The sequence below is a fragment of the Penicillium argentinense genome, assembly GCF_028826775.1.
Source record: "Penicillium argentinense strain IBT 30761 chromosome Unknown utg000010l_segment0_segment0, whole genome shotgun sequence".
Classification (NCBI taxonomy): Eukaryota; Fungi; Ascomycota; class Eurotiomycetes; order Eurotiales; family Aspergillaceae; genus Penicillium; species Penicillium argentinense.
Window position 1 is genome coordinate 1,286,958 of NW_026622669.1, and position 17,206 is coordinate 1,304,163.

The window sequence follows — 17,206 nt, forward strand, 5'->3', positions numbered from 1 at the left end:
TAAGCATAATCTGTAGGTTAAAAAGCGCGTGGTTCAAAATGACCAAGGGTTGTGGGGCCCCAGGCGTACAAAGCCTATTTGTGAGGTTGAGCTGGAGATATGCGATATTGTATAGTTATTGTCGAAAACCGCGAGATCTGCTTGTCAGACTGGCGATTTACTTCCGAGGCACACGCGTACTATTTCCAAGTAAATTTGAGGCTGAAGGCTGTATTCTGAAAATTCCTGAGTTTCTCGAGAACTGTCCGTTCACATCCCACCGTTCGCCCAACCAGCCAAAAATAGAGTGTAGAATATGTTGCTGCTGCTGTCGGAGATAATCGCCACTTAGAGTCATCTTTGACGCTGATGGCGAACCAATCTGGGACACACCATCTGGGATCTGCGCTATGATTGGCCCATCACTGGGCATGGTGTTTGATAAAGCTGGCGGTATCGGGCCAATGATTGGCCTCTTGTAGCGATTGGCTCCACCTCGGGCATCGCGATTTCACCTTTTCAGTTCGACCTAAACTGTTCGCAGTTAGTTTCGTCAATAGTGAGTCCTGAAGAATAGCCTGGCGCCTTAGGCGCGGCGCTCTACGGAAGCCAGACTTGAATTTGGCGCACACCTATCAGTTTGGTATCCAATTTTTAACCTGTCTAATAGCAAATTAGAGCCAAGACAAATATTTTTGCCCAGGGCTTGGTCGACCAGTCAGCCCGTAGCGCGTCAGGCTTTCATTGTTAGACATTCCCCCCGCAATAAATAAGAATGCTGCTCCCTCCACTCTTCAGGGGAGAAGATCGTCAAGGATGCGCAAATCATTCCCATTGTGCCGCTTCATTCCTAGAAGGGCAGTGATCGCGTTCTCAGCGCTTGTCCTTGTCATACTACTCTCATACCTATATCTTCGAGATCAAGTGCCGCTCTGGCGTGATCAATACAGGGGTCAGACTTTGCTGCGACCGGCTTCGCGAATGTATTCGCTAACGAAGATTTGAAATTCAGATCGACCAGGCGGCCCTCGCCACGCCATCGTCCAAGAGCTCGTCGGTCTCAGGAAAGCGTATACCTCACTTGCGGTGAACTCCAGCGTCGGTCTAGTGCTGGCTTCACAGCGCAGCGATGATCTGACCTGGCTGCTCGCTTACTGCAAGGAAGCGTAAGAGGTCCCCTGCCGACAAAGAAACCCTCGAAATACTCACAGCCGGCGCAGAGGATCTACGCCGTTCATCTACACCACCGAAAAGACCCCCGAACCAGGACTCCTTGTCTCTCCAACCCGTCGAGGTCGCGAGTCGCCCGCCTACCTATCCTACATTATCGATTTCTACGACAACCTGCCGGATTACTCGCTCTTCATACACGCATACCCGGAACAGTGGCATAATGATTTGTTTGGGCCTTGGACGCAGAATACCCTGAGAAATATTCGATACGAGTCTGTGGATGCCCTGGGATATGTCAATCTTCGATGTCAGCTCAACCCAGGCTGCCCTGCCAGCGTGTATCCACTTAGCCCAACCCAGTCCGATATCGATGCCCATGATATCCGAGCATATTTTGCCGATGCATACCAAGAGATTTTCGATGTGCCTATTGAAAAGGTACCTGGCGAAATAGGCAATGTGTGCTGTGGACAGTTTGCCGTCAGCCGAGAACGAATTTTGGCTCGACCGAAAGAGGACTACCAGCGCATCTTGAACTGGGCTGCAATGACAGAGTTGACGAATGACTACGGCGTGGGCTGGGTCCTTGAAAAAGTGTGGCACATTATCTTTGGCATGAGTACTGTTTAGTAAGTTGGTCCTGGCTCATTTTGCCAAAATCAAGCTTCTTTTCGAAGCCTCTTTTGACTGACCTCGAAACTTCCATTGTAGCTGCCCACGCTTTGAGCAATGTCGATGCGATACATATGGATGGTGCGGACCGCTGCCATCAGGTGAAATCCTACATCCCGTCAAGAAGGACGAGTCCTGATGGCACATCGACACACTTCCTAGTCCGAATAATGAAACTGCTATGTCATTCGGTTCGGCAAATCCGATGTAAAATTCAGAGCGCAGAGTGCCGCCATGACCAATGACTGCCTCTTACTTCAATGTTGCGATAGCCGCCGACCGGCCGCCAACATCCATCTCCAGAACACCAATTTTTCACAGACAAAGAATGCGACTCATTGGAGACCTTCTTTCCAATACCTTGGTTCTCCGCAGACCATTCCATTCCAGTCCAAGCGATTGTCGCCGCTCGAGTCAGAAGAAATCTTAAGAGTCTCGACCATCACCTCTTTGACTCGAGAGGAATTTCCCAAGTTCAGCGCGACACTTTGCTTCGAAGTGATTGGATCAAGTTCGTGACCGCAATCCTCGCCAATTTTCCACCATCGTATGCCCCGTACGCAGTCAGATTATTTAAACCCGTGTCGAATTGCGAGACCCTCGTCTTGCCACTCGTGCCAATGAAGTCAGCAGCAAACAACTATCGGACCCGTGCAATGCTGAGAGGTTTATAGTCGATGTCTTAGAGATTAAACCCATAGTTGAGGCCAGACCGGTAGTTGATTCGATTGACGCCAATGGACATTGTGTGAAGCATGAAGTCGACGCCGATCAGGGTGGACCCGAGAGGTTCAGTGTCGCCGTCTCCAATTGCTACTGCGGTCTCGGCCAGTGCAAGGGGAATAGCGGGCTTTTGTTTGCTGAGGAAGTGGGCTGCATATTTAATATAGAGTGACAATTTGAGGACTGCTTCGTGGTTCTGATATTTGCTATTCTCGATTTGATAGCTAGTCAGGTTAGCGCGGCCTCATGTCATTTCGGGTATGAATTCCGACTCACTAGTGCATAGAGATCGATTTGATACGATCCGAAATATCCTTCAACCCTTTGTTCCAAGCATCCTCACTATGTTCTGTCAGCCTGAATGCCTCAATCATGGCAGTTGGGAGATACGAACATCGACCAGTCCTCCACCGGCTTCTGGCCATGCAAGATCCTCTTGGTCTTCGAAACAAGCGTAAAGCCTTGATAGACCTGGCTGCTAGCATGAAGACCCAGGGCCTTGGAAATATCAGCAGACCATTTCGACCACTGCTTTGTGTAGTCTGTCACGTTCCAGGTTTTGGGTCGGCGCTTGTTAGGGTAAAGATTGGGCTCGTTCCCGATTCCAGAGCGAAGATATTCTCAGCCCCAATCTTTTCGTATCCATCTTTCGCGAACTGGATACTTTTATTTTCAGACTATTCCGCAAGCGGAATGTCCAATATGTAGCGGCTTCTCGGAAGGACTTTGAATGCGTCGAAGTAAGATGGGCCGAGTTTCATGTGTCGTGGAACTCCTTGTCCTTCTTGGTCTTTGGGGATATCAATCGCCTGTTCTTGCGATCTATTGTACATAGAAGCATCCCTAAAAATGTACATTAGTCAAAATTCTTGCAAATAGTAGTAGTACAAGGATTCCTGGACTGTGCGTTGACGTACAGTGATGTTCCTCCAACTCTGACGATTAGTTGGACTTTGGTTCGTTCTGAAATGGCATTGATCATATTCATCGAGAATTGATTGGGTTTCTCAGGCGTGTCTGAAAACTATCAGTTTCATTCCAAGATGTATAATCATTCTCAACATCGAAAGTACCCATCGTACCCATATACTCATAAAAAGATCTTGCCTCGGATGCAAGGCCACAAAATCCTCGATCAACAGGCTGTTGTGGAGAAGCGCTGGGCACGTTTATCGGAGCAATAACGTTGACACCATGTGTCTTTCGACCTTTTTCATCTTCTAGGGATGTAGGGGCTGACGGCACAGCCACCAACAAACTTGCGACGACAAAGTATGTTAAGAACATGGTCAAGAATAGGCAGAGTTTAGGCAAGTAGATGCAATACAGTCAGATTCATATAGTGAACATGCTTCAATCAATCGAACAGACGGCTTTATAAGGCCATTTGGAAGGGGCTATGACAACAGCCGACAAGTTTCAGGCATCCCACACGATCGCGACACATCCGACAGCTGGGTTCAGCTAAATGATCAGAGATACCAGCGCTTGGCTAGCGGGCCGTCAAAAGATCCTGACAATACCATGCCAGGTCTATCAGAGATCTCGACATTGAAAGCAGCTGAACTAAACGTTTGATACGAAGATTTCTCGTTTATGAGTTCGCTTTTCCGCGAAAAAGAGCCTTCTTAGGTAGCACAAATCTGTGTCGATGTTTTAGTTATCCAAGCGCGCTTATCTAACCGGTCATGTGCCCTCATGGATGTTGGTCTGGAGATCGAATAAAGTTGTTTCTATCGTTGGATCGACCGTTGATCAGGTATCCTAAGTTAAGTATTCGACTATGTTCTTGGGTTTCTATTGCCATGAGTATCTTGTGCGAGGAGGTTATGCAGAGCCATAGACCAACCCCTGGGTCGTCTTAGGGCTGTGATTACGCCAAAACGTTATGTAGCGCTGATCTAAAAGTATATTCCGACTATTCAAGGTTCACATGTTACTGGTGGAAACTGGAGAACGAAATTTTGATACATAATGTTGTATATTCAATCATGGTATATCCAATTATGAGTCCTCGACAGAAACTCTAGTCAATATCACTTCATCATCATCATCATCACAATAGAAAACTATTTATAGTTGCACTGATTCGCTCAAAAGGAAAATTTGTATCTTTAGGCGTCCTCCTCATGCTCAATAGCACGCTTCTTCTCGTCGTGCTTCCACACCTCGACCTCAGCAGCCTCACCCTGGGGCAAGTTACGGGCCATAGAAACAATGTGCCAAGGCGTAGGAGCATCGCGGAAGACACTGTTAATGGCCTCGAGGTTGCGGTTCATGGTCTCGGGGTAGAAGAGGTAGACAGTGATGGGAATGCAGGCAGAAATAACGGCATACACAATGTAGTACTGGTATCCGATGGTATCGAGGGCGACGGGGGTGATCATGACGACAACGAAGTTCCACAGCCAGTGGTTTCCGGTCGAAATGGCAGCCATGGCGACACGCAAACGCATGGGAGCAACTTCGGTGCAGTAGAGGAAGTTACCGCCCAGGAAGCCGACGGGGTAGAAGGAGTTGAAAAGGAAGATGAAGACAGCCGACACGATGGACGCAGTGTGGTTCTTGCCAAAGCTGTTGGTGATTGCAAGGACGATCATGCAGATGGACATACCGGCACCACTGATCATGAAGATCTTGCGGCGACCGAGACGGTCGATGGCAAAGAAGGCGATGAAACTGCACAGGAACTTCCAGGTCATGGCGCAGGATGCCAAGATTCGGGACAGGTCGCTGCCCAGGTAGAGATTGTCTTCGAAGATGGTAGAGACGTATGTACTGATGAGGTTACCACCACACATCTGCTGGACGAACTGCAGCCAGATGACCAGGCAGAATCGATATAGGAGGCGTTCATCATCGGGCTTTTTGGGGTTGAAGAGGTCCATCAACGAAGCATTGTCGACACTGATCTCAAGGGAGGTCTCGATACCGGCGATTTCGACGCGGACGGCTTCGTCGTCATCGGGGAGACCCTTGTAGGCAGCGAGACTGCTGGTAGCTTCTTCAATGCGACCCATACGGACGAGCCATCGAGGAGACTCGGGAAGCAGGAAGACCGATGCTAGGACGATGAAAGAGAAGAAGAAGGAGATGACCAAGGGCATACGCCATTGCAGAGTGCCAGCAACCTTGCTCAGGCCGAAGTCAATCCAGTTGCAGAGGGCATAACCCAAACAGATACAGATACCATCGACGACGACGTGTTGTCCACGGTGCTTTGCGGATGTACACTCAGACTGCCAAACAGGAACAGCGACACTAAACTTGCCAACACCGAGACCGAGGATCACACGGCCAACAACGAACTGAGGAAGACCATAGGCAGTGGTCTGCAAAATTTGTCCAATGATGGTAAGGATGGCACCCAAAAAAATAGTCTTCCGACGACCCAACCGGTCGCTCAGGGCCATACACAGCAAGGCACCAACCAGGGCACCGAGTTGGAAAGATGCAATCACGGCACCCTTGCTGGTCGAGTTCTTGGATTTCTCTGCACCCTCGGTATTGACGGTATCAATCTGTGGGAAGATACCGACCCAACTCTGCAAAGTGGCCAGAGGGCCCAGCCCTGACTGGTTGTAGCCGAAAACAATGAAGGCCGGTGCAACAATGAGCAGCGCCTGGGCGAGGCGCAACGCCTTGCCCCGAAATAGTGTGGGCATGGAAGGCAAAACAGGAATGCAGGTGTGTGACGAGGAAGAGCTATAGAGGGGGAGAAGAAAGATTTTAAGTGTCCCGGTCAGGGCCACAGAATATCCCAACGACTGGCCTGGTCTCGGTTGGAGAAACCCCATGATATTCGTGGAGACCCCGCAGAACGAAGAAAATTTGCCTTCATTCCCAGAGTGGACTGGTTAATTACGTGCTGGTGGGTAAGTGAGGCAGATCCAGTCTGCGTTGTCGCAAGTTTTTTTCTCAGCCGGATTCTACTGGTCCGCAGCCCCGACTTCATTGGGATCGCTGTACCCCAGGAGGGTTGTAGGTTCGGTTTTAGCCCCCGTCGGTGAGCATCGGCCCTTTAGACGCTCCCGCGAGCCTCCGGGCCAAGACTGGTTCTGTGTGTGAGGGGAAGCCGTACCTCGTGGCTGGATCCCACCAGCGCATAGTAGTGTACCGAACGGTACCCTTAGGTATGTACATACTCGTCCTGCGGTGGCAGGAATGCCGACATTCGGAATCAGCCCGGAGTTGACTGATCAGCGGGGCCAGTGGCTGTTTCGGGGTAAGCCTTCCCCAGCCGAGGGTCACGCGCCAGCACAATTCGGCCCGACTACTTGTTTAGCAACCGGGTGTGTCAGTGATAGAACAGAGACTCACGGGCCTGCCGGTGAAGATTGAACATCTCTTCGGGTGACCGAGTATGGCTCTTTCTTGATGCTATCCCCAGATCCCCCGGGCATTGACAGCCGGTAGTGGAAAGTTTGACGCAGCCAAGTCTCGGGTTTCATCGGCCAAGCTCGCAGGGTCGAGCTTGGGGTGCGTAGGGCTCCGATCGGTTCGGGCTGGGCAGCCTATAAGGAACGGGGCAATTGCTGGTGAGAGGCGAAACCGAAAGCTTTGAGAGGCTTGTTTAGGGTTTCGCGTGCGCCAAGAGTCGGGCCTTGCCCTGCCAAGCCTCGGAGAAAGTCCCAGGATCCAATCCGGGGGCCAGTCTGGGGCGCCGGTGGATCGCTCAGCGGGTGAAGGTAGGGCCAGATGGGGGTCGCAATGGGGGTCGCAATGAGGTTTCGGGGAAACCTTGGTTACTGCTGGGGCTGCTGAGACTGCTGGGATCGAGTGGTGGAGGCGACGTGGGATGGAATTCGGGTCCCGTTTCTGGCTCCACTTGCCATCGGCCACCTTCCGTTGTGAGCATCACGCGTTGGCATCACGTAATTGTGCTATCCGTTCAGCTGTTCATATGCTGTGCGTGGAAGGCGATCTGGCGGCTGATTATCATTGTCAATTGGCACCGCTCAACAAAAAATGCATTGGGCTGGCCGCCACTGCATCATCTCGCCCGAGTTGCCGTTTTCCCGCGAACGTGACAGGTCAAGCATCGCCTGGTATTATTGACCCGACATCCACGTTTACTCGGAGCAATATATGCTTATTTGGTCTCTCGAAGTCTATTTCCAAAGTTAAAGCTACGGCATGTCCATAAGGCATTCCGAAAGGACCCGACATAGGATGCAATGACGAGCAACACGGGGAAGAGAGATGTCGACGAGGCTCGCTCAGGACACCTCCGCAAATGGACTCCAGATTTAGTGCCTCTTGGGAACACACGGACCTCGGCGTTACACTCACCTGCCAGAATTGTCTAACAGAAGCGCGGCAGGAAGACCGAGACAAAGGACATGTAGCAAAAATGTCGTCTGCCCAGCCATAGCTTTCCCTAACATAGCTCGTCGTCCCATACGCATCGGAGCGACATCGGCACTTAAACGAACCCCAAGGATCCCGTTTAATCACTGGAAATGAAATGCAAAGCAGCGCTGCCGGAACTTCCTTTTCGGGTCCGGGTTGCCGCTTGTCTCTAGCTGTTCTCGAACTCGGCCACGTACGCCCCGTCCCTGTCTGATTGGTGATAGACCGGACAACATCTGACTGCTTTGAAATCACCATTACGTCAGGATGAATAAATTTCCGGTGCAAGACAAGCTGTCATTTGGAATAATATGGCCAAATTGTTGGACAGGAGGTCGTCCACTCGAAAACCACATTCGCACAGCCTTTGCAGCATTCACTTTTCCGATGGATCTGGATTTTTAGGCAAAATTGGCACTTTCATAGGGCCACACCCGGGTGGGATCATGTGTCTGAAGCACATGTGTCTTGAATCTGGAAGTCGATGAGGCTTAAGTGGTGCACACTTGACGTTGGTGCCCAGCCTGTCTGGGCATTGGATGAACGCCTCGTCTCTCTTACATCCGCAGGTGTAGATACGATAGTTCTGCTGGCACATCTTATTTTTTCCTTGTCAGTGGCTTGGACAGAACTTCATTCGAGTAAGATCGTACTTACTTCACAAGTGGTATGAATCTGTCGTGGCAGATTGATTAGATGCCTCCACGGTGCCCCCCCCCCCCGGGTGCTGTCGCAATTCTAGAAGTGAGATCCCGGGGTTTGTTTGAAAGCCTCGAATTGCAGATATATATTTGCTAGTAAAGTGCGGGGTAGCTTTGGACGACTACCTTGTCGCCCTGACAACCGGTGCACTCACAGGACTGCACTCTGGGAACTTGAGAAATGTATTTTCAAGACTGAGCATTATCGCGCTCTGCACATGTGATCCATAATGTGATCCTCGAACGGCGATTGGTTCAAATTAACAATATGGAACCATACTAGAACTTTGGTAGCTGTGGCGAACAAGCTTCAAATGCCACCATGGCAAGGCTTGGTAGTACCTCTAGCCAACCCCATGAAAATACCTTACAAACCTATGTGAAAGACCTGCGGCTTCTGGATTAAAATAAAATGGAAAATAGGCGCAGGCTCTCTGAATTACTTGGTTCATCTGAATCGGGTCAGTCCACGCTGCGTAAACGAATTGGCCTAGTCTGGACACTCCGATACAAGTCCGATACATGTCCGATACATACCAAAAGTCCGGCATACGGATGCCATGTTATCTTTACACATAACAGTCTGTGCCTACAACTTGTCCCGTTTTCTCTCTGTTCAATCACCCTCATACCCGATGTATTTTCAAATTTAAGATTGTTTTTCTACGATTCCAACTCCTTGTGAACCCTCAATATTGCACCTCATCGCCAATGTTTTTGATCACGTGATATACCCAGTCCGTCCGTTAGAATCACGTACCGACTGTATCAACTGGTCTCCCATCACCCACTCCTCGCATGGTCAACCATTCGGAGTGACTTGAAATGTCAACTCCTAGCCGCCGACGCAACCGCTCACTAGCCTCATGTGAGCCATGCCGAAAGGGCAAGACCAGATGTGACCACAAACAGCCCTTCTGCGCATCCTGCCAACGCCGAGGGCGCGAATCACAATGCTGGTATCACCCAGGGCCACTCACCAGACCAGAAAATACTCGGAGCAAAGCGTTGTTGAGTCCATATTCTTCGAATTCACCTGGCCAAAATGGCTCTGTAACAAACTGCAGTCTACCCTGGGATGGTCCATTCGGCAATACCATCAAAGCCCCGAGCTTCCATACATGGCCATTTGTACCCGATCCCAAGGACTCGGCGGTTCAGCGCTTGGTCACGGATTCGCACAATGAGAAAGCCCGCTGTGAAAACTCAGTTGCGTTGCAAGAGATTATATCCGTGCTGAGATTTCTTCCGACGATCAAGAAGTTGCTTCATGATTACTTCCTGCTTATACATACTGCACTCGTGCCGAAGCCTATCGTTTTACAACTCCTGGATCTGGTTTGCACTAGCCTCACTGAATCCGGATATCTGGGGGAGGAATCCGATTTTCTCATCAATCTTTACGATACTTCTCGATTGGCTAAGCAGATTCTATATTCCTCCACGTTCGAGGTATCTGTCTCGCCAACTATGCATGTGAAAGACTTCTCTGCGCTATTCTGCGGAGACAATTTGCGCGTTGAGACACTGGGCCTATTATACACTCTTGCTGCGCGCGCCTCTCTTTACAGCTCTTATAATGACGAAAGCCGAGACGACAAATTCATCCGGGAGTTGTGTTGGTGTAGCAATTCGAGTCTACGGCTTGCTCGTGAACTTGCGCCTCAAACAACGGACCCCATTGTGTGGCTGGCCCACGAGAATTTGTAACTGATTACGTTGATTGAGGGAGATGCGAGTATGTTTCGCAATATCATAGATCGTGGCTTTGACACTAACAAAACTTTTTAGGTTTGGGTGTCTGGCGTCGACTTGGTGACCTTGCCACAGACCTATTCGCACTAGGCCTGAATCGAGAAGCAACATACTCTTCCGAAAACATTCCATTTTTCCTAGCTGAGGGTCGGAGAAAAACGTTCGTCCGAGCTTATTATTTGGACAAGATATTTGCGATGGTGTTCAATCGCCCGCCTCGAATCTCATCTAGACATGCAGATTGCAAATTGCCCCTTGATCTATCAGATTATGAGATATTCGCTGTTACTCTGAAAACGATAGGCGATGTCAAGAAAAACCTAACACAAGATGGCTGGAACACAGACCGGAACTATAGAGCAGCAACATGGGCCCGGCTGCGCTATATTCTGGGCGAGTTCCGGGAAGAGACGGTGGAATACCAGATTCGTTCTACACAGCCGGCAGATGCTGTGAAGCTCAGGTGCGTGCCTTCACTGACGTCCAGAACATGCACTAACATGCCATAGAGACCTGTCTGGCCGATGCCATAGGGCTTGGTGCAGCCTTCCAGCACATCTTCTTTACAACCCAGCCTGTTGGACGTCTGATCTTCCACCAGCAGTCTGCTACATGCATGGGAAGGTATACTTGTCTTACCTTCATGTTCATTTCCAGGTCTATCGCTTGCTTTGCGAGATGGACTCCTGCTCATATCCAGAACTTCTTGAAGTGTCCGCAAATATGCTGGAAACAGTTGTTCTCATGGCGAATTCGCGCAATCGCACTTTTTGCTCGCCTCGCGACTTGCCTGGAATAGTGAGCTATATCCTCCTTTTTTAGGGGAATTCATCGCTAAAATATAACGCCAGATTTTGATCTATGGACTGCCTTCTGCAGTAACTCTTATGGCAGCATTAGAAGCCAACATGCGAGATCCCTCGCAAACTCTTCCACCCAGCCTCAAACCCTCCACAGTTATTCGGAACCTCTCAGTCCTAGTATCACAACTAGAGAGTGTCTCCAGCCCTCGCGAGACCAACCATGTCTATTGTCTGCAAGCGTCGAAGGCTATCTCGCGCAAACTTGACTCGATTTTGGACAGCTCGACAGTTCTCGCACCAAAGGCCGATATTTCCAGGCCCCCAATGGATGACACAAGCTCTTCATTTTGTGAGAGGCTAGACTATCCCAGTCCGGCAGAGGACATGGACTTTGATGGCGTTGATCTTTCTGAACTTGAAAATCTTGACTTTTCAGCTTGGGTGATTGACTTTGATTCAGTGACTGGAACTAGCGATTGGAATGCTATCTGATGTAAAATCTTACAAGACGAACATAATATTGAAAATAAAGTTGTTTAATACTGGAATATGATCTTATTGTTCCACGGCATCTGCAAGAAACAGCTGTATCAAGGGACATACGAGTTCTGGCAGAATCCTCTTCGCACTCATTGCAAGGACATGGCCAGCAATAGGAACCACACGACGAAGGAAAAAGAAAATAGATCAAGACAATTGGTTATAAAGGAGAAAGAGAAAAGGAAAGAAAAAGAAGCCTATAAGTAGGCATATAATATCCCATACAAGAATGAATTTTGACCCAGTTCAGATATCAAGACGCTCTGCCGAATTTCCAATCCACATAATGACAAACTACATGAGTGAACAGATAATGAAGAAGAAGAACCAAAACTTCCTCGAGTGAGCCAGGGCACGAACTGCAGTGCCGCGGAAGAAGTGGGTGAGAAAGGTAGGCGGGTGTGAGATGGAGACCAAGCAGAAAAGAGGAAAAGGACAATGTATTAGGATCAAGCGCGGTATCTCCGCTTAGAGTAAGGAATCAAGTCTGGTGAAAACGCTCAAGCATGCGGCGACAATCTGTATCCAGTTAGCATCTCTTCAACGCAATACATCGAGCGGTCTGTGGTGGGTGGAAACGTACCTCCATTTGAAGCTCCCGATCCTTGCGGTTGACCTCATCGTTGATGGCTTGGGCCAAGTTGGCTCCGATTGCCTGCGAGCCGCCTGCCCGGCGCGCGAAGGGCCATTGGGAGTATTCCGCAAGTAGCTCGTCGACCTGGGCAAAAGCTCTCTCGCGCGCCTCGTGGCTCATCGTCACCAAAGCATTTTCCAAAACATTGGCCGCGTACGCGGCACAGACCATTGTCACTGTGCGCAGATAACGGAAATCGGCATCCTCAGGGAGCCATGGGCTGGGAGGGATGATAACGGTGCGGTTGCTGCAGATGTTGCGCACCCGTCGGTGGAGGTCGTCTTTAGCGCCGCCATCGGCAACGGGGTGCGTCGCCATATCGAAGAGGAGGAAATTTCGTTTCTCGGTTCGCAGAATTCCCTTATCCACAAGGCCCTTGGCCAGTCGCTCACGCACTTGTTTCAATTGGTAGCCGATCTTCATGAGGTTCCAGGTTTCGCCTATTCCGGTAAGAGACATGGGTCAGTATGGGGGGCTTCGAGAGACATCAGGCGGGGGGTTGTCGTACCGCTCATCAGATCGATCCATGAGTTCACGCTCATCTTCTCGCTCGACTTCATCATCTTCAATGCCTCGTCCAGCAAGACTTCTCCGGTCAATGTGTCGTCGACAACCTCGATCACGCGGTCAGCCAGGGGAAAGCGGCGCCGCGAAGAGTCCTTCTGCATGCTTATACGACCGCGGAGTGCCAATTCAATGACAATGCACCCGCGCAGGGCATAGGAGATGTTCTCGTTCCAGAAGGACAGGTAACCCTATAATGGAGCCGCAGGTCAGCATGACTGATTCCGGTCGCCGCGCGCACACCATTCGACAGTCTTTCAGTCCGTTTCCACTCACCTGCTTATCCTTCAGTCCCAACAACAGCACTTCCTCCATCAGGGTCAATTTCGGTTGCTTGCTCCGCTCTTCGGTTTCGCTGAGGTCGCGGGGGTCGAATGCGATCTTGTGGCCATTCTCTCCGCTGGTGAACGAGGTCTCCGGACCGCGGTGGTCCATCGCAGAGTTATTTCTCGAGACAGGCGATGACACTCGACTGTCATCTTGTTCGTCTGCGCCAGCGGCTCGACCGCCGCCTCGTCGGCGAGTCAAGCCCCCGGCCGAGGACATCAGGATGGGAGGATAGCGGTTGGAGGGGGGGCGGTGGAGAGGAGAGGAGAAGTCTCGGTTGACGAGGGGAGGGGTGGAGGGATCGCTGGCGAGCTGCGTGCCGGTCGTAGGTGGTTTAATTGTCCGTGTTGAAGAGGGATGTCAGAGGTACCGCGTAGACCGAAAGTCTGCCGCTACCGCTGCCGCTTCTGTGAAGTGGGACTCTCGGCGTCAGGGGAAATCAGGGACCGAGTGGGTTGACAGGCGCCCGTGACAAGTCGAGACTTAAGTTCTATCTCATCAAAGACCCAGCTCGCGTGGTGGACGGGGAGAGAAGAGTGGGAGGGGGTTGAAGGATGATTGGGTCGAAGTTAGACTGGGGCTAGGTTGAGGTGGCTCTTCGTGCGCCCGCGCAAAGCAACAAAGGCCGAGCCAATCCGCCGTACTATTGAGATATACTATCTGCACCGCTGGCCAATTTGCGACGCCACGAGCTGGTCTGAGTTTGTTTTGAGGCTTCAAATTGGGGATGCACGATGCATTTACCTGCATTGAGCCGCTTCTATTTTTCTACGCACCGTCTGGAATTTTTTCTGCCGCGGAGAAGCACCTGGCAATCTGGCATCAATGTTTGATACCGATCTCCAGAACCCTAGTTTCAGCTATATCACGAAATATAGCCTACCTAGGTAGCATATTTGGAAAAAGTATTACCTTGGACTAAGCAAACTTACGATAGATACCTCAGACACTACCCTAGTTGTTCTTGCGTAGATTCACCCATCGTTAGAGAGGAGAGCGGGGTGCAGCCCGCAGTGCAACAATGTTTCAAAACTGCATTTAAGATGATATACACGATATAGAAGGAGGAGAAAAAACCACTAGCATGTATTCAGCATACAGAGCAGCACCAGATGGCACGGAAATCCACTCACGAGTGAACCGCTCGATTCGCGCCAACATCCCGATTCTTTTTCTATCCAACCACCGAACCGGATCCCAAAATTTTGATTAGGTATTTAGTGGGCTGCACAGCAATTAGCATGGGTCACAAGGCTCTATCGGAATGGATTATAAACCTACCATCGGGCTGAGCCAGGATGTACTCGACGGCCTTCTCGACTGTTTGCGCATCGCACACGTTAGCAATCTCGATCACGCTACTACCCACACCGATTATCCCGACACTTACCACTGTGGATCTGGTCGGCCTCCTTGTCGGGGATCTCAATGCTGAACTCCTGTTGGCGCAATCGTTAGCCATCTGTGATTTTTTTCCTGAGACGTGCTTTCCCGAGGAAAACAATGCGGGCGCGTACCTCCTCAATGGCCATCACAACCTCAACGGTGTCCAGGCTGTCCAGACCGAGGTCATTGGAGAAGTGGGAAACACCGTTGATCTGTTCGAACAAATAGGCGTCAGTAAACGAATTGGTGTCGCGGGGCCCCTATCAGAACTTCGTAGCTTCGAAGCTTCGGATCGAAAATCGGGCCGGGGCCATCTCGCGTAATCAATAACTGACCTTGCTAGCATCGGAAACCTAGACAGAAGCAATCGAGTCAGTATTTTCATCTTCAAACGGGTTGCCGAGTAGACGCGAATCCACCCGAGGCCGTTTCTGGGCGTACCTTGTCGAAGTTCTTCAGCAGGTTGACTATCCGGCCCTCAACCTCAGTCTTGTTCAGACCGGCAGGCGCGGAGTAGAGTCTGACGGACTGGGAGATGAAGCAGGGAGTGAATTGAGGAGCACGGGCAGCGATGGGGGAGCTGCGGATCTGGAAGGGAGCCGGGGTCTTAACGGCGGCACGGGGGACGGAGGCCCGGAGGGAGCGGACAATGGCGGAGCGGAACATGGTGACTCTGGGAGAGCGAAGCTGGCCTCGAGAAATAGAAAGAATGGAGGATGTTGGGGGTGGAAGAGACCAAAGGTGACAGGGCTTGATGGGAGGAAGGAAGAAGGGAAGACGGGCGGAAGTGATGCACCGACGCAAAATCCTGCCGCCCGCCAATCAGCGCCCGGCAGAAAGGAATGACCTAAGCCCGAACCTGGCAACGCCTGCGAACCTCACACTCTCCTTCCTCCAAGTCCCATTGTCCCTTCCCCACCACCTCCGTCAGCCTCTCCCCCTCTTCTCGACTGCCATCATGGCATCTACTCGCCAGGTCGCCCGGCTAGTCGCCTACCGTCGCTCTCCCTTCACCCCGCTGGGCTCGACCGCAAACTTCTCGTCCTCGGCCTGCCGCGCAGCTACACCAGCCGGCCCCCCCCAGCCCGGCTTCCGTCTGCCCCCGCAGAAGACTTGGGAGAACGATGGCGAATCCGCCTTGAACAAGGCCTCCAAGTACTTCTTGCTCGCTGAGATGTTCCGCGGCATGTACGTCGTCATCGAGCAGTTTTTCCGCCCACCGTGAGTACCCCCCAGAACTCGGCCAGATGCCAGTGGCGAGTCGCAAAACGGCATCCGAGACCTCAATTGGGCTCAAAAGAAGTCATTAACACACGCATCCGCGCTCCAGGTACACTATCCTGTACCCCTTCGAGAAAGGCCCCATCTCACCCCGTTTCCGTGGTGAGCACGCTCTGCGTCGCTATCCCACTGGTGAGGAGCGCTGCATTGCCTGCAAGCTCTGCGAGGCCATCTGCCCGGCCCAAGCCATCACCATTGAGGCGGAAGAGCGTGAGGACGGAAGCCGCCGGACGACCCGTTACGATATCGATATGACCAAGTGCATCTACTGTGGCTACTGCCAAGAGTCCTGCCCCGTGGACGCTATCGTCGAGAGTAAGCATTTACCATGACCAGTGTGGTTCAAAACACCAGACTAACATGTTTTTCTTCTCTTTCTAGCCTCCAATGCCGAGTACGCCACCGAGACCCGCGAGGAGCTGCTCTACAACAAGGAGAAGCTGCTCGCCAATGGCGACAAGTGGGAGCCCGAAATTGCCGCTGCCGCTCGTGCTGATGCTCCTTACCGATAAACGCCTTCTGATTGGTTTTTCGACGTAGCCTTGATTGCGGCGCGTCATTGGAAGATGCGACTCGGACTCAATGGTTGGTCCAGTGAAGGAGTACACGGACTCTACCCAGGCACGCTTACGGGCGTGTATCAAAAGAAAACTAGAAAGGGCGGTCGATTTTGGTGTCGAGACTCATGAGCCCTCTTCTCTCCCCATCACACTATGTATATAAAACACCCTCGACCTTCTGTTATCACTCTGTACTAGTCGATTCCCAAAGGAAGTTTTCGTTTTCGCTCGAAAGCCTTGTTCCTTTGTTCTTTTTCACCCATTTCCTTTGTTGTGGAATCTAGCAGGTATCGTCTGTTTCAAGATTGAACAATGCCACAATATCTTGTCATTGCACTCATTTCGATTTTGTCTCAACTCTAGCGAGGACCACTCTCAACCAGAAATATATATCCTTGTCACATGACACTGAACTAGCATTCGACGAAATCTGGAAAAAGACAGCTGTGAGCACCGGTTATGTACTGAGAAGATTATGATCAGGTGTAATACCGATTTCTACACTACACTAGTGTACTCCTCGCCTTACACTTTAGGTATTACAAAGCAAGCTAATATGCACCTCAGGCAGAATATGTTGTATTCACAGAATAAAGATAATCGCTACCCATGCAGACGTACATACAAGACATAACGGAAAGCTCATGCCGCTGTAGCAGCGCAAACACCAAACTCCGTAATCCCCGGATGGATATTTCCCAGTTCAAAGTCTCAAAACACTTTTCTTTTTGTGGTTCTTCGTGCGCTCCAGCTCGT

At 50.9% G+C, this 17,206-nt stretch overlaps 6 protein-coding genes across 6 annotated transcripts; 3 read left to right on the forward strand and 3 right to left on the reverse strand.

The window, feature by feature from the left end:
- Positions 1–993: 993 nt before the first annotated feature.
- N7532_010183 (DUF3431 domain-containing protein) lies at positions 994–1,963 on the forward strand (the record flags this gene model as incomplete). Its single annotated transcript, XM_056622674.1, has 3 exons — positions 994–1,145; positions 1,200–1,781; positions 1,864–1,963. Coding segments are annotated over 3 exons (834 nt in total), but the record flags the coding sequence as incomplete, so codon positions are not given.
- Positions 1,964–2,506: 543 nt separating this feature from the next.
- On the reverse strand, positions 2,507–3,834 carry N7532_010184 (uncharacterized protein; the record flags this gene model as incomplete). The annotated part of the gene is made up of 6 exons (XM_056622675.1): positions 2,507–2,771; positions 2,824–2,889; positions 2,942–3,075; positions 3,273–3,390; positions 3,465–3,564; positions 3,630–3,834. The coding sequence occupies 6 exons, from the start codon at positions 3,832–3,834 to the stop codon at positions 2,507–2,509; spliced, it is 888 nt and encodes a 295-aa protein (XP_056470091.1).
- Positions 3,835–9,645: 5,811 nt separating this feature from the next.
- Positions 9,646–11,650, forward strand: N7532_010185 (fungal specific transcription factor domain-containing protein; the record flags this gene model as incomplete). The annotated part of the gene is given in 6 exon segments (XM_056622676.1): positions 9,646–9,653; positions 9,668–10,283; positions 10,329–10,338; positions 10,392–10,818; positions 10,865–11,153; positions 11,207–11,650. The coding sequence occupies 6 exon segments, from the start codon at positions 9,646–9,648 to the stop codon at positions 11,648–11,650; spliced, it is 1,794 nt and encodes a 597-aa protein (XP_056470092.1).
- Positions 11,651–12,166: 516 nt separating this feature from the next.
- N7532_010186 (GOLPH3/VPS74 family protein) lies at positions 12,167–13,442 on the reverse strand (the record flags this gene model as incomplete). Its single annotated transcript, XM_056622677.1, has 4 exons — positions 12,167–12,217; positions 12,282–12,772; positions 12,841–13,087; positions 13,173–13,442. 4 exons carry the CDS (start codon positions 13,440–13,442, stop codon positions 12,167–12,169), a joined length of 1,059 nt encoding a protein of 352 aa, XP_056470093.1.
- A 998-nt stretch (positions 13,443–14,440) lies between these two features.
- On the reverse strand, positions 14,441–15,275 carry acpA (acyl carrier protein; the record flags this gene model as incomplete). Its single annotated transcript, XM_056622678.1, has 6 exons — positions 14,441–14,448; positions 14,505–14,543; positions 14,614–14,662; positions 14,741–14,821; positions 14,945–14,962; positions 15,051–15,275. The coding sequence occupies 6 exons, from the start codon at positions 15,273–15,275 to the stop codon at positions 14,441–14,443; spliced, it is 420 nt and encodes a 139-aa protein (XP_056470094.1).
- Positions 15,276–15,567: 292 nt separating this feature from the next.
- N7532_010188 (NuoI/complex I 23 kDa subunit family protein) lies at positions 15,568–16,402 on the forward strand (the record flags this gene model as incomplete). Its single annotated transcript, XM_056622679.1, has 3 exons — positions 15,568–15,830; positions 15,940–16,205; positions 16,272–16,402. The coding sequence occupies 3 exons, from the start codon at positions 15,568–15,570 to the stop codon at positions 16,400–16,402; spliced, it is 660 nt and encodes a 219-aa protein (XP_056470095.1).
- Positions 16,403–17,206: the final 804 nt, after the last annotated feature.